At 45.4% G+C, this 13735-nt stretch overlaps 1 protein-coding gene across 7 annotated transcripts in view; it reads left to right on the plus strand.

Annotated features, from left to right (window-relative positions):
• Positions 1-12211: 12211 nt before the first annotated feature.
• The window catches only part of PLEKHA1 (pleckstrin homology domain containing A1), a 37673-nt gene continuing 36149 nt past the window's right edge, over positions 12212-13735 (plus strand). For 4 of the 7 annotated variants that reach the window (XM_064464330.1, XM_064464331.1, XM_064464329.1 and 1 more), the window contains exon 1: positions 12350-12787. Coding sequence is in view for 1 of the 7 variants with exons in the window: in XM_064464333.1 (XP_064320403.1) it covers positions 12269-12466 (198 nt within the window). In the remaining 6 variants the exon portion in view is untranslated. Of the gene's footprint in view, positions 12788-13735 lie in introns of all 7 variants that reach the window. The other 3 variants (XM_064464327.1, XM_064464333.1, XM_064464328.1) reach the window with 3 other exon arrangements.

Raw genomic sequence — 13735 nt, forward strand, 5'->3', positions numbered from 1 at the left:
CCCTGTTCAATTAGATGTATAATTATAACATTGACATACTGTAGGAAATGTAAAACATTTAGGATAGCCTAAGTCATATAGGTAGTAAGCTCCCAAGCTCACACAGATCGTTTTTCACATGTTCTTACACAGAAGCCAATTTTAAAGAAGAGTTAAGGCTAAAATATATTTTGTCAGAATTCAGAACCTGCTGGCTATTTACAATCGGATTTGCAGGAGCCTAACAAATCCCAAAGATAATGACATCCCTGCCCATTTGATAAAAATTGGCAGGGGGTAGGGAGGAGAGACGTGTGTCGGGATGCTGGAGGAGAGGACACAAGGTACTTGACTGCAGTCCTGCCCACTGGGCAGCTGCCCACAGCCCCAGCCCACCCCAGGGGACAGCCAGGAGGACATGGGAAGGAGTTGGGAGCCTCGCAGCATGGGCATACAGACACAAATCTGTAAGGTTATTCCTTGGCTGCACAGAGAACAGCTTGCTTCTTTGCAAAATTTCCACTCAAGGCTTTGACCTTGTGGTTTCCATGTATTTCTCAAATTTTGTTTGCTGCAGTGGCACCAGGTAACCCCAAGAGCTGCCCCAGGAGGTGAGGTGCAGGTTGAACATGCTGCAGGATGCACACGGGGATGAGCCAGGAGCCACTCCAAGGGCTCAGGGGATTTGTTAATACCCAGCCTCAGCTTCTGGCCATTTCACAGGTTTCTGCTCTAGCTGCTGTAAAGCCAAGCAACCACGTCACCTCTCCAGCTGGCGTTGGACTAATTTTGGCCTGATGATGGAGGTGAAAAATGAGTTGCCTCTTCTCTGCACAACTGCACTCTGATCTCGTTATGATTTCATCTGTGTTTCTAGAAATCCAGACATTTCCAGAAATATCTGACTAGGTAATCTCCTCACAGCTCCTCAGCATCCCCACTGGTTCCTACCACTCAACCTGTTTATTAAAATTAGCAAAACATTACATAAACACTAAGGCAGTTTTCATCTGTGGCAATTTTGTCATTTTGTTGTTAAGTGAGTTCAGCTTAAGGGTGTTCTAACGAACAAACTAAACTAACCTTCCAAGAAAGGTCCCTGGGCAAGGGTGGGAAGTTGCAAGAACCATGAGGTAGCTGCTAGCAGAATGCAGACAGATGTCAGAGACATTTCTCTATTTGTAAACAAACAAACAGCCCGACACCCAAATAGGGCCAGTCTGGTGGAAAATATCAAAGTCATGACCCCCATCAAATGAAAGAAAACAGATTACACAGCAGCAGTACTTGCCATTTTCCGTATCTTTGAGTACGTGGTGCTGGTTTTATGAGGCTATCCAGGGGAGCCGAATCGAAGTGACCGCGTCAAGTTCCAGTGAGGTTTTTTTTATTTCACCATCACCATCTGAAAGGGGACAACTCAGTCTCCATTTGTTTTTGTTTTCTGTCTGCTCCATAATTTCCTTTCGCTTTTTTCTTTTTATACTTCTCCCTGTTCTCTTCCTTTCCTCTCCTATTTTACCATTTCCATCTACTTTTCCTCTGTTCAGCCCTCTAACTCCCTTAGAGCTCCGCATCTTTACTCCTTAAAACTAAGTCCTTAATCCACCACTGCTATTTGCACACACATTTGTTCAAGCAGTTGAGCTTAATATGCCACTTCTCATTCACTGAATCATATTGCCCACAAACAGCCCATAGCCTACTGCAAACATTAAGAAAATAGATATTTTAAGCTAGCCTTTCATGGGGCTGAATTAACTTATTAGACATGATAACGACCAGTTTCAATTGCCTAGCCTTACTTTTAGTTCTGCTGAGTAATAGACCCTTTATGCTACAGCCCCATTTATACCAGCCAGGCATAGACTGTAACTGCCATGTGCATTTGGCCACAGCATTGAAAAATAAACATTTATGATAACATACTTCTAATTTTTATTTTGGATGCTTCGTTTGCTTCCAAGCGACAGTGTTCAGTGATAAGCTTCAGGAGTAGGTTATTTTCAGATTTTGCAAACATAAATCCCTTTTGCACATCTGACCTTTTGTGCATCTGGATTTATCGTGGCAATTTAACAAAGTTGGTGTATTTGTGAACAAGTGTGCAGCCAGGGCACCTCTGTTTACCTACTCTACGTACCTAAAAGTGGTGACTTGGAACTGTGTTGTAGCACTTTCACAGAGTCTCACCGTGGCCCCAGACCTTCCTGGGTACCTGAGTGCTGCACTACTGCTCAGACAGCAGTGGAGATGCTCCAGTGGGAAAGCCTTCATTGCCAGCAACTGGGGACTTTCAATCCCCTCTCTCCAGCTGCCCCCAGACACCTCCCTCAGGGATAATGCCCCTCACTTGTACCCAGTGGCCTCAGAGCCTTCCCTGCTGGTAATCCATCCCCTACCCTCCTTGCAGTGACTCATTGCTGTCCACAGGAAAAAACTGAAACACGATCTCAGCAGCTTCTGCTGACCCCATTTACAGCCTGCAACACAAACACAGGCGGCGGACCAAAGCAGAGAAGGAAAGCCAAGCTTTTTGTTAAGCAAACGCATTGTAGGACCCTGGAAAGGAAGATTTGTTTGCGTGCTGCTTGCTCCGGCATGCCTGTGCATGCTTGTGCTGCATTCCCGAGGGAAGCTGGGTTTCTCTGGGGACAGGAGCTGGAGCGGGATGGAAGCTACGTGGGAAGCTGGCAGCTGCACTCCTTTCTTTGATAAAGTGGTGGTTTGAGTCCACATACAAGAGAACTACTTTTGTGGTCTTTGTTTTGGCAGGACTGTTCTGGAAACATAAATTCAGTTCCTTGCTTTGTAACGTGGGATGATTTTAAATCTCTTTCTCCTTTTTGAAGTTAGTCAGAATAATTAAAATTGTGCTGGCAAACAGGAGAGGCGGTAAGTATCAAAAGCCAAATTTCAGGCTACAGGCAGTCTGCATGTGCCTGGGATCTGCCTGATGAATAAAATGGAGCCAAAGGAGGACAAGCTAGTGGGGTTACAACAGCTAAGGAGAGGTAAACCCAAATTATTCCTTTGCAGGAAAAAAAAACAGAGGTACCATTTTGCCTCTTAGGGCTAGAAACCATGCAGATAAGATGGAGCTTCTTGCTCTGCAGAGAGACAGAGCCGCTGACACCCTGCTGCATCTATAGGGATGGCACGAGGGCTGTGCACACAGCATACTTGGCACTCCTGTTACAGACACCCCTGTTACAGGCAGCGCCTCCAGGGCGGAGGGGAGCTCAGTGGAGGAGGATGCGGCTGCGCTCGTCCCTCAAGTTCAGACCTTGCTACGAAGACAAAGCCTTGGGGGAATTCAGAGGGTGGTTTTTTGTTTACTTAGCTTGTGGGAGTTTAATGTTTAATCATTGCAAAGGAGTGAGTGGGTTAGTCATATAATTGTTAGCCATGATTCTGCCTTTTTTCCTTTTGTCCTTTGTTCTTCCTTATCACAGCTCTTGCATTTTGTGGACTAAATTGGCTTCCTCTCACAGCCCGCTGGTCCTTGGTTTCTCAGTAAACTGCGGTTTTATAGCATTCACAAGAGTCTCTTCATTTAAACAACCTGAATTAAGGGCATAGGAGCCAAGGGCGGTTGATGCTTAGATGGCTCCCTAACCTCAGACGAGGCAGATGCTTCCCCAGGTCCAGGCTGGTGCCCATCACCATGAGTACCGCTGCTCCCACAGACCAGAGTGCCGTGTACCGTTCTCCCAGCCTTCACCCAGGAGAAGCAGCACTGAAATTCCTCAGTCTCAAGAGGCGATGGTTGCCGATTTCTCAAATGAAAGAGGCGCAAAAGGAATAAATGACAGTATAACTCCAAACAAGGGAATCGTTTGCCGTTAAGTGAATGGGACACTTCTTTATCTACTAGCTTCAAACTGTAAAACAACTTAAGGACTCCGAGGTTGCATGCCACAGATATGCATGCCATTACTTGCAACAACATAAGGCAACCCTGCGGGGCTGTGCCCTAAGAGGCAGTTTTGTGCCCCAGCGCAGCTCAGGGCTGTCCCCCAGCGCGGGTCCACCTCTGCTCTCTCCCAGCATGTGCTGCAAAACCCAGCTGCTATATTTTGCCCATCCTTTTTTCCCTTAGAAATGTCAGATCTGGCCATGGTCTGCCACTGCAAACCACTCTGCTACGCTTTTAAAGGACAGAGCCAAATTTATTTAATGATTTTGATTACTCTTGCTGGTTAATAATTAATTCAAAACAGGACCATAAGATACTTCTGTTGAGTTCTTATTGCTTTTAACAAAACTGAAAGATGCTTTTAACGAAACTATAACTCAATTAATTTCTGTAAGAAGAAATATATACATCTTAATTGCCATCAAATATTCATTTTACCTTTTTTTCCCCAGCATCAGCTCTACCTTGCTCCTTTCTAACTTTAACTCATCCTTGTGTTAGTGGTTGATAAGACATTATTTAACATCTGCAGAGCTGTTTTCATACCACTGAGGTCATTCCCAGTCAGACACATGACCCATACCATTACAGTTGCTTTTAAATGTTTCTAAGGTGTGATAAGCCTACCAAATGATTCAAAGACTAGGTCATTTCTCTTTTCTTTTCCCCAAGACGAACAGGATTGACAGAACCAGTCATCTTTTCATCATTAATATCAGAACTGCACTCAGTCATAAAGAAAAGATTGACATATTTCATAGCCCAGCTGTCTACGGAATAATAATTAAAAAATCCTAAACTGTCACAGAGCAGCCCAATGCACCTTCTGGAAATGTTGCCTTTCCAGATACCGGGGAAATAAAAATCCAATCCACTTACCACAGAAATAGGCTCTGTAGCTTCGAAATACAAAGCCACTTGGCTAACTTAGATAAATCATGGCTGGATGAGCACAGTAGCTTGACAGCAAAGGTAGCATTGGGCATGAGAACAGCTGTCAACATCTGTCTACTTTAGGATGACAGATTGCAGGGAAGAGAGACGACAGCATTGCTACCAGCTGAGCCGAGGCGCAGATGACCTGGCAATGCTGCTGTTTGTACAACCCGTTGAAGCTATTGCCACAACCTGTGGAGCTGGTTTTAGCAAGAGTGGAAAATCTGTGGAGAGAAAGGAAATTCTGAAAAGCCAGGCAAGCTAGAGCAATATCTAGAGCAGTGCTGGGTGCATTGTCAGTTAAATAATTTTCAGCAACAGTCCAATTTCATCCGTGTTCAGCCCTGGGTGTACTCATTGATGGCAACAGGGCTTTGAAAAAGGGCTCCAGGGAAAAATTGTTATCTCCTAAAGCATCCTTGGGGGTCAAGAAGGAGAGGCCATGCTTGCCTCTGTACCCTGCCGTGGGTACTCGCTGTGCCCCAGGCGCAGGGGCTGCTGTGCAAAACCCTGTCCCCCTGCTCAGCTTGGCTGGAGCTGGCTCTGGCTCCTGCTCCGGCTGCCTCCCCCATCAGCAGTTACCAGCTGAGGGTGGCTTCTGGATAGGTACTGTTGGCAACGGGGGATTTTATAGACAATGTCATAACTGCACTCATAACTATAAGAACACACTAAAAAAGCCTTGTCCTTGCACTGACTTCAATAAAAGTGTAAATCCTAGAGAGAATGGAATACAGATGCAAGTATTCTAAGATGGGCAGATTTTGATGACAAAATATTCACAATCAGTTTATGTCAGTAACCCATTGTGTAATGTGCAAAATGTACAGAGGCTTTGGCTTCCTGTATTAAAAATTAGAGCAGCTGGAAGTTACAAACACTGAAATTTGGTCGAGTTTGGGACCAAATTCCTTTACATTCCAATGTAAATAAAAAGTGACATGACTGAAGGCAGTAGAGTTTGTAGGATGACACAATGGTATAAAAATGGTATTAAAACAGTATAAAAAACAAACAATACTGGAAGATACTGGCAGCTCTTCAGAAGCAATGAGGTGGGAAAATGGGCATTGTCCTAGAAGGATGCTCAGAGACCAACCTGAAACACTACGAAATAATTTTTCTGAAGAGGTGTAGAACAGCACTCAAGGAACAACCTGGGAAGGGGACACCAACAGGCTAGAGAGCTGGAAGTGGGAACATCACCAGAACCTCAGATTTTCAAACATTTTCTAAATCTGAACATTGAAGGGTTTTTGCATTCCTTATAGGCGTTCTGAAATGGTAACCAATGCTTCTATTTTCCTGTTTAAATGTAGACACAGAGTTGTAATTTTTGTTATCTATATGAAATTGTGAAGTATACTATGGTGGATTTTACAGAGATATCCTTATCTTTTAAAAAACCTTTAATAATTGCTTCTTGCATTTTATTTTATGAGCTTAAAAGTTACAATGTTGGCTCTTAACCAGGGTCCCCGTACACTTCAATTTGTTACATTTTTTAACAGCCACCAATATCTGTTGCTTCCCAGCCCTGCAAATTGTTCCCTGCCCATACAGAAATCATGACAGCTCTTTGCTTTTACAAAGTAAAACACGTTTCAAGCATATATCCTTCAGGCTTACGAAACTGGCCCGTCAGTATTGGGCCAGTTTCCTCTGCGCCGAAGGCAATGTTGAATTTTGCTCCCAAAGGAGAACGGCTCCTGCAGTGCCTCGACCTGCCCTGGTGTGAGAAGCCAGACCAGCCTTTCTCTTGACACTTGCTGCTTCCTGAGCAGGGCTAACGTTTATTTGGGTGTGTGCAGAGGTGACCCATGTGCCCAGTCCAGCCCCAGGGATGTCAGAGGATGTCTCTCCTGCTCTCAGCTGCCCTGAGAGAGGGACAAAGCCCCACTGGAGAGGTGCTCCTTGGGCTACAGTTGCAGCTGCCCGTCCCCCACTGGCACAGGCTGGGTCAGGATTAGGCTGGGTGGGCACACAACTGCATTGCAGCCACATGAGCCACGGCATGTTCTCTGGAGCTCACACCAGCTTTTGGCTTTAACGCTGCCTCTGTGCCAGCTGCAGAGTGCCAGGTGATACATGATCTGGCATGGTGCCTGCCAGGCAAAAGTAAGCTGGGAAAAATGTTGACCCCGTCTGAAATTATCAAATGAGCTTGTGCTGGTGCTGTGTCACAGGGCTGAGGCACTTTTGACCTTGTACTGGGGGCCCCTGTAGTTACTCCTCTTACATTAAACAGTACATTTTTAGATTATGCTGCTGCTTGGATGTTCACCGGCAGAGCTGTTCTTCCTATTAAAAACCTTGGTCTAAGGCTCTGCCACTTTTGTGGGCATCCCAGTGGGGGCTCCTCCATGCTGAAGGAGCATGTCCATGAGTGGGTACCAAAGAGAGGGGTTGAGGGCTGATGGCACCAGCAGTGGGACTCTCGCCACCTGGCACACTGCCTCGACCTGCTGCCTGGCACAACCAGATGGGGAAACCCGGGGTGCCGTCACCAAGGAATTCCCCAGCATGGAAATATTAGCCACAGCTAAGGCAATATTAGCCACAGCTAAGGCAGAAGGGTGTGCCGGGCAGGGTATTGCAAAGTACTTTGGGATCTTGCTATAACTGAATGAAAGCTTTCATACTTCCACCCACCGTGACTGCGACTTAGACTGTCACTCCGAGACTCTGAGTTGTTAACAGTGAAGTCTAACATTATGGTTCCAGGCAAAAGTACAAATGAGAGCAGCTTCAACCATCTCTTGCTCCTCAGTATACTACCTAATATAAATGTAAATGACCTCTGGAATACAATGCATAGTGAAAAATTAAATAAATAAAATAGTGCATCTCACTACCTCCATCTCACATTCCGTGTGCTCCAACAGAGTTATCACTTCTTCTAGTACTAAATCATGTTCACACTATTGTATACCCTCAATGTAGACCTCAGGCCCTCACAAGAGAAGGTGTACATTGCTAACCACCATCTGGTGAAGGATGCCTGCTGAAGGAAAGGCATGGGGAGGCTGCGAGCAGCCCAGCATTATGTCTGTGATACTGCTAGAAAGCAAACCCACGCATCTTGACCTTCTATCGTCATCCCAAGACCAATACAGCATTGCGTGCTGGCTTTCTCTAGGGAAAGACACTGCTGAGCCCAACGACAGTAGGAAGCAAAGCGCCAGCCTGAGCTGAGTAAGTGACTGCAACAACCGTGCAAGCTGAAAGCCCTCTGGGTGGTTTGCTTGTGTTTCAGTGCAGAATATGCCCTTTTCTGAAGATGATTAAGCTCTTGTCTTTTAAGCTTTGGAATGAAAGTGAGATTCCCTGGCTGAAAAAAACATTTCAAACTTTTTATTATGGAGACACTATATATTAAAGATAATTCACTTTTTTTTTTTTTTAAGTGGAAGGGCTCTGGGCTAAAGTAGAATAAAGAAGAAAAAGGGGCTTTTTGGTTTTCAGTAATAAACTTTATATCTAAAAATGATGGAAGAAAATTAGAAACACACTGTTTGATAGAAACTGAAGAATCGTCATCTAATATATTTTAAGATAATACTATGCACATAGAAATAAGGTAAACAACTGCAACATAAGTATATTAAACTCCTAGCGCTAATGAGCTCAAAGTGTTTAAATATAACTTTTAGGGAAATAGAGTACTTAAAAGGCTGAGAAGCTACTTCATCACTATCAGGACTTATACACAGCAGTTACATCAGGGTGCTTTTCTACCTCAGTAGCAAATTAATAATAAGATACAACAACTGGAAGCTGAAGCTGAATGAGTTCAGCCTCCAAGTGAGATCAAATTTCCAAGCTCTGTCAACATAATTGCATCAGAAGAGATGAAGTTTTGGCTCTCACTTAGAGGCTTTAAAATGCATATTGTAAACATGCTTTAAAGCAGCTTCTGAATTAAACTCTGCTTACATGTGCAGGGATTTTAATGCTTCTGCTCCTTTCCTCCCCCTGGGAGGCATGCAGGGGTAAGGCTCGGCTGTGTTGCCCTCAAGGTGCCCATCACACACACAGTTTTGCTGTAAGGCAATGACTGGAGGGAAACCACCTTCTTTAGTGCTTTAGCTAATTGCCTGCAACGATCCATGGGACATTTTTCCTTCACTACCCATTAGCTAGTGAATTAGCTAGCTCGGGGATCTTCTCAAGCTTCAGAGACTGTCCATAATGGGAGGTGAACAAGGGTGTGTTCCCGAGGTGGAGAAGACAACCTTGTTTCTTACAGTCCATCTTGCTCATGTGTTTGAAGTCACGGTGATTGGCAACCCTGAGGTATGAAGGGGGGTTCTTCCCAGGTCATACTGACAAGAACCTTGGCGAACTTTTGTCTATCTCTACATTATGATAAATAATTTAGCTAGGTAATAAATATCACCTCATCAACCCTGCGTCATTGCAGAAAACTCAGATGTTCATCCTCTGGGATAAAGTTTAACAATGGAAAAGCTTTCCTTGGTTGAGAACACTGAAGGTGTCAGCAGAGTAATGGCCTTGCCTGATCACAGCCTCTAAGAAAAGCAGTCCCACTGAGTTCAGTAACACCCCTCTTAAAATAGTGCACAGGAGGCATACTGCATGTGGATGGAATTTGCAATATTGAACCCATAAAAGAAAAGAATATAGTGAGACCATTTTGCTCTGCACTTGGTAATTCACTGACCAGGCTTTTCCCTGCTTTCCACTGTAACATAACTGCTAGTTTTAACAAAACCGTTTTGTCTAAGGCAGAATTAATTTCTTTAGAGCAATGAAGTGAGGTTTTGTTCATAGTGCTTTATTTATGTGTATGTATAAAGTTGCTGAACTTCCTCTGCTGGATAAAATTATCCATCATGGAAATACAACTAGAAAAGTTAAGAATTGGGATATTTCGGAATGGTTGAATATTTTTGCTTCATTGCCAGGACATGCAAGACGTTTATTTATATATGTGGGGTATATATGTGATATGCATATTCATATCTGTATGTCTGTATATACCTGTATAGAAAGACACTGTTTTGGTATTATGGTTATATGCATATATTCGACTAGGATTTTCCATACCTTGTGAAATAAACATGTGTTCTTAAAGGTGCATATTGCTGCAGGTGACCCACCAAATGTCATTTATTACAGACTGTATTTTGAGTAACTGGAATCCCAGCAGGAATTGATGTCCAAACTCTCTTATCCCTTTCAGTGATGAGAATCACAAGCAACTCCTGAGTAAAGGATTGGTATGGAAGAGGCCTGCCAATATTTTTTCCCAAGCCCGAAGGCTGTTGTGAGAATACCTGCCAGCTTTTGAAAACTATGAATAGAGACAAGTGGAGAGGAAATAAGTGCCTGTCTTCTAATTCTGCTGGAATATACTGGGCTCCGAGACAATCTCTAAACTGAAGTCAGTGGCATTGCATGAGGCAGAAGCCAGTGCAGACTTTATTCTTGACCATTTTTGGATGTTGCAGGGGAGGTAAAAAATGGATTCTGTCCTTTGTAGTTTTTGCACACCTACTTTGCATTGCAGAAGAATGGGAAAGTATCCGCAAGATCTGACCTATTCAGATCTGAAGTTCATCTGTTTGTCACCACAATTTATTTCAATTGTTACCTTTGCACACTCCACAGAAAGGAATACTGAAAAAATGGAATTGCTTCAAAGTCCGTGAGCTCAGCTGAGCTTCAGGTAGGCTGTGTACCAGTACAATATCATAACATTAGAACTGTGAGCAGCCTCCTACTGAAAGGAAGTTTTGCTTTAAATCGAGGCACTAGAGATGGCTATACTTATGTTTCCACATACATAAGGTTGTCTTGGACATCAAAGATTGCTACCTAAATGGTTTAACATGGAGACATACCCTATTGGGCTCACCTGCACTTTCTGTGTAATTAATGGGGGAAAAGCTGCACTGGTGGCAGCTCACTTCTCCATCTCACGCTGGTCAATGGCTGAGTTCATCTTTTGCTTCCCCGCATGCATATTTGGTGAACACACTTTTGTGAACAGTGCAACTTACAGAATTTGGCTATTTTTAAAAGATTGTATCTCAGCTTAAGCAAAGGTAGTTTTTTATACACCTGATTGTCTCCTCACTACATTGCAAACATGGGAAGAATTAGGCCATCTCAAAAGGAAAGTTGCAGCAGTCTTCTGTGATGGAAACTACAGTAAACTAGGATATGAGCTTTGCTACCTGATTCCAGTAAAATATACTCCCCCTTTTAAATGTAATCATCTTCTTTTTTTCCTTTCCTGAGTTCTATTTTCACAGTGCATCATTACCTAAACCTTGGCTGGGAGGCTGGAGGAAGCAATAGTTTTCATTCTGCCACCTTCTGCGCGCACATTATGAAACAACTTTTGATTGCATGGCTTTTTGATTGCAAAAAGGGCACATAGTTTTAGCACAGGGCTCTTCCATGCGCAGTGCGATGGCAGGCCACATCCTGCACTCGTTTAATGAGCTGCCACAGTCGCGACAGTTCTGTCAGCACGAGAAATGGCAAATCCGGACCTAAGCGGGGGAGGGACATGGAGCCGGCTACTGTTAATTGTCTTGCATTAACTCCAGTAAAACACTGTTAAGTGAAAATCATCGAAAAAATGTATGAATAATTGTGAATGGAGTCCAGATTGAAAAAGCTTCTGGCTCGTGCAGCTGCAGAGTGTGTGACCTAGCCAGGATTCGGTAGGAAAAAGTTGCCTTGGGAATGGTGCGGCATTGTTTGCCGCTGACTTCAGCCTTTATTGTTGCGCTCTGATTACAGCTTTTGTTTACAGTGGAGTACGGTTGTTAAATGCCAGCTTGAAACAAAGATGTATTTACATGCAACGGCTGAGTTCAAATGGTTTCTAATTTTAGAGATATCACAGCTTTAAGCTAGGAAATTAATCTCTTATTACTATTTTGGAAAACACAAAGCATTTTGGTATAACATGTGCTTAGAAGACAATTCCCGTTAGAATTGGTTAAATATCATGACTGGAAATTGTTATTCGCCACCAGAACGGTAGTGACTGGTGCCTTCAGAAGCTGTGAGATGGCACCTGGGCCAAGGAGCCTCCTGTGAGGGGCAGGGGAGCCGCCGCATGTCCCAACGGGTGATTCCTCTCCACTAAATTTAACACTAAAATAAAAGCAATTGCACGTTCAAAAAGCGGAGCCGCAGAAGCCAAGCGGTGCCACACGCGTTCGTGCCCTGGCTGGCGGCTGACGCTCACCCGCGGCCGGCGGCCGGCCCAGCCCAGCTCCGCCGAGGCAGCCGCGGCCGACGCAGCGCCAGGCCCCGCCCCCGCAGAACTACAACTCCCGCCAGGCCTTGCGGCGCCGCGCCACCGCCTCCCCCCCGCCGCACTGCATATCCCAGAGGGCCCCGCGACGCCGGGCCGTCCGCTTGCCGCCCGGGCGAGCGGGTCTGCGGCGCATGAGCGGGGCGGCGGCGGCGGCCTCGGCGGCATCGCCGCGGTCGGTGGAGGCGGAGTTTCTTTGGAGGGAGAAGGGGCGGGAAGAGACAGGGCCGGGCTGGGCCGAACTGAGCCGGGCCGGGAGCGCGGCAGGAGGCGGCGGGTCCCCGCGCGGCCCGGCTCTCCTCACGGGGGCTCCCGGACTGCCTTGGACTCCAGTAAGTGCCCTGAGGCGGGGCTGAGGCGGGGCAGGGGGCTGAGGCGCGGGGCGGCCTGGCCCCGCCCTGGCCGATGCTCGCCCTTCCGTGCCCGCCCGGTGTGTGACCCGGCACGGCACCGTCCCGCTCCTCCGACGCCTCCGCCTTTGTGTAGCTCCTCGGCCGTACCCGCTCCGTGCCTTCCCCTTCCCCCCTCCCTTACTCCGCTTTTTATTCCTTTTCCCTGGAAGCCGCCGCCGCGGGGCTCCCCCCGCTTGTCACCTCGGGGCAGTGTCATAATTGCCCTGGTGAAGCAGTCAAGGCTCTGTCACATCCCCAGAGGTAAGAGGATGATCTCATTACCCGTAATATTTATTTATTTATTTATTTTCTTGTGCTCTCTTCTCAAGTTCGGTCTTTGAGCATTCTGGAAGGAGCGATGTTATCTGGGCAGAGCCCTGCAGTGATGGTGCGGGAGGGTGTGGGCTCCCGGGGCACCCGCCTGCCCGGCCCGGCCTCTCTCGGTGGTGCTGGCGTTTGCTGTGGAAATCTCGAGCTGCAGCTTCGAGGAGAGCTGAGTGTGACTGGACAGCTAACACTTAGCGGCTGGTTTGCTTTTAGTGCAGGCGCTAGTTCTGAAGGACTATTTCGGAAAGCTCTTGCCTGTGCGAGCGATGCAAGCCTGCGCCCCTGAGTTGTGTTCTAGCTTAGCTGTAACCTGGACTGGTTATTTACTGAAGCAAAGTGTCTTTAAATGGATAACTTGACAATTAATAGATGTTAAACTGTAACTAATGTTGTCGTACTTGCAGTTTTTAGCACACATAAAATTCTAGATGTGCATTTGGCATGCCACTGACTTAACATGGACTTAAATACTGTATGTCTGTGCAGTTCCCTTAGGTGTTACTAAAGCATAACCTTCATAAAAGGCATTATATATTATTGCATAAAATGTTTGCAAAGTAACATCAAGAGCACAACTTCTCTTTGGGGAACAGGCTCCTGTTTTGAGGCTTTTTTTTACAAATAAAAAGTCTAATTTTTACTATAAAGGTACAGTTATAAACAAGCAAAAAAGAATGGTTTATTTTCAAGTGGGGAAACAGTTATTTGTTAGGCTGAGAATTATGAATTAGACATGAAGAAAAAGGTGTTGCTCATCTGAGTAAGGCTGAGAGGGAGAATTGCTTTTTTTTTTTTCAGATTCTTAAGAGCTAGATCTCTCCATGCTTCACCTCCTTACAAAAGCATAGTACTTTTAAAGAGACTGCTAGACATCCCTGCATT

The sequence above is a fragment of the Phalacrocorax carbo genome, chromosome 12, assembly GCF_963921805.1.
Source record: "Phalacrocorax carbo chromosome 12, bPhaCar2.1, whole genome shotgun sequence".
Lineage (NCBI taxonomy): Eukaryota > Metazoa > Chordata > Aves > Suliformes > Phalacrocoracidae > Phalacrocorax > Phalacrocorax carbo.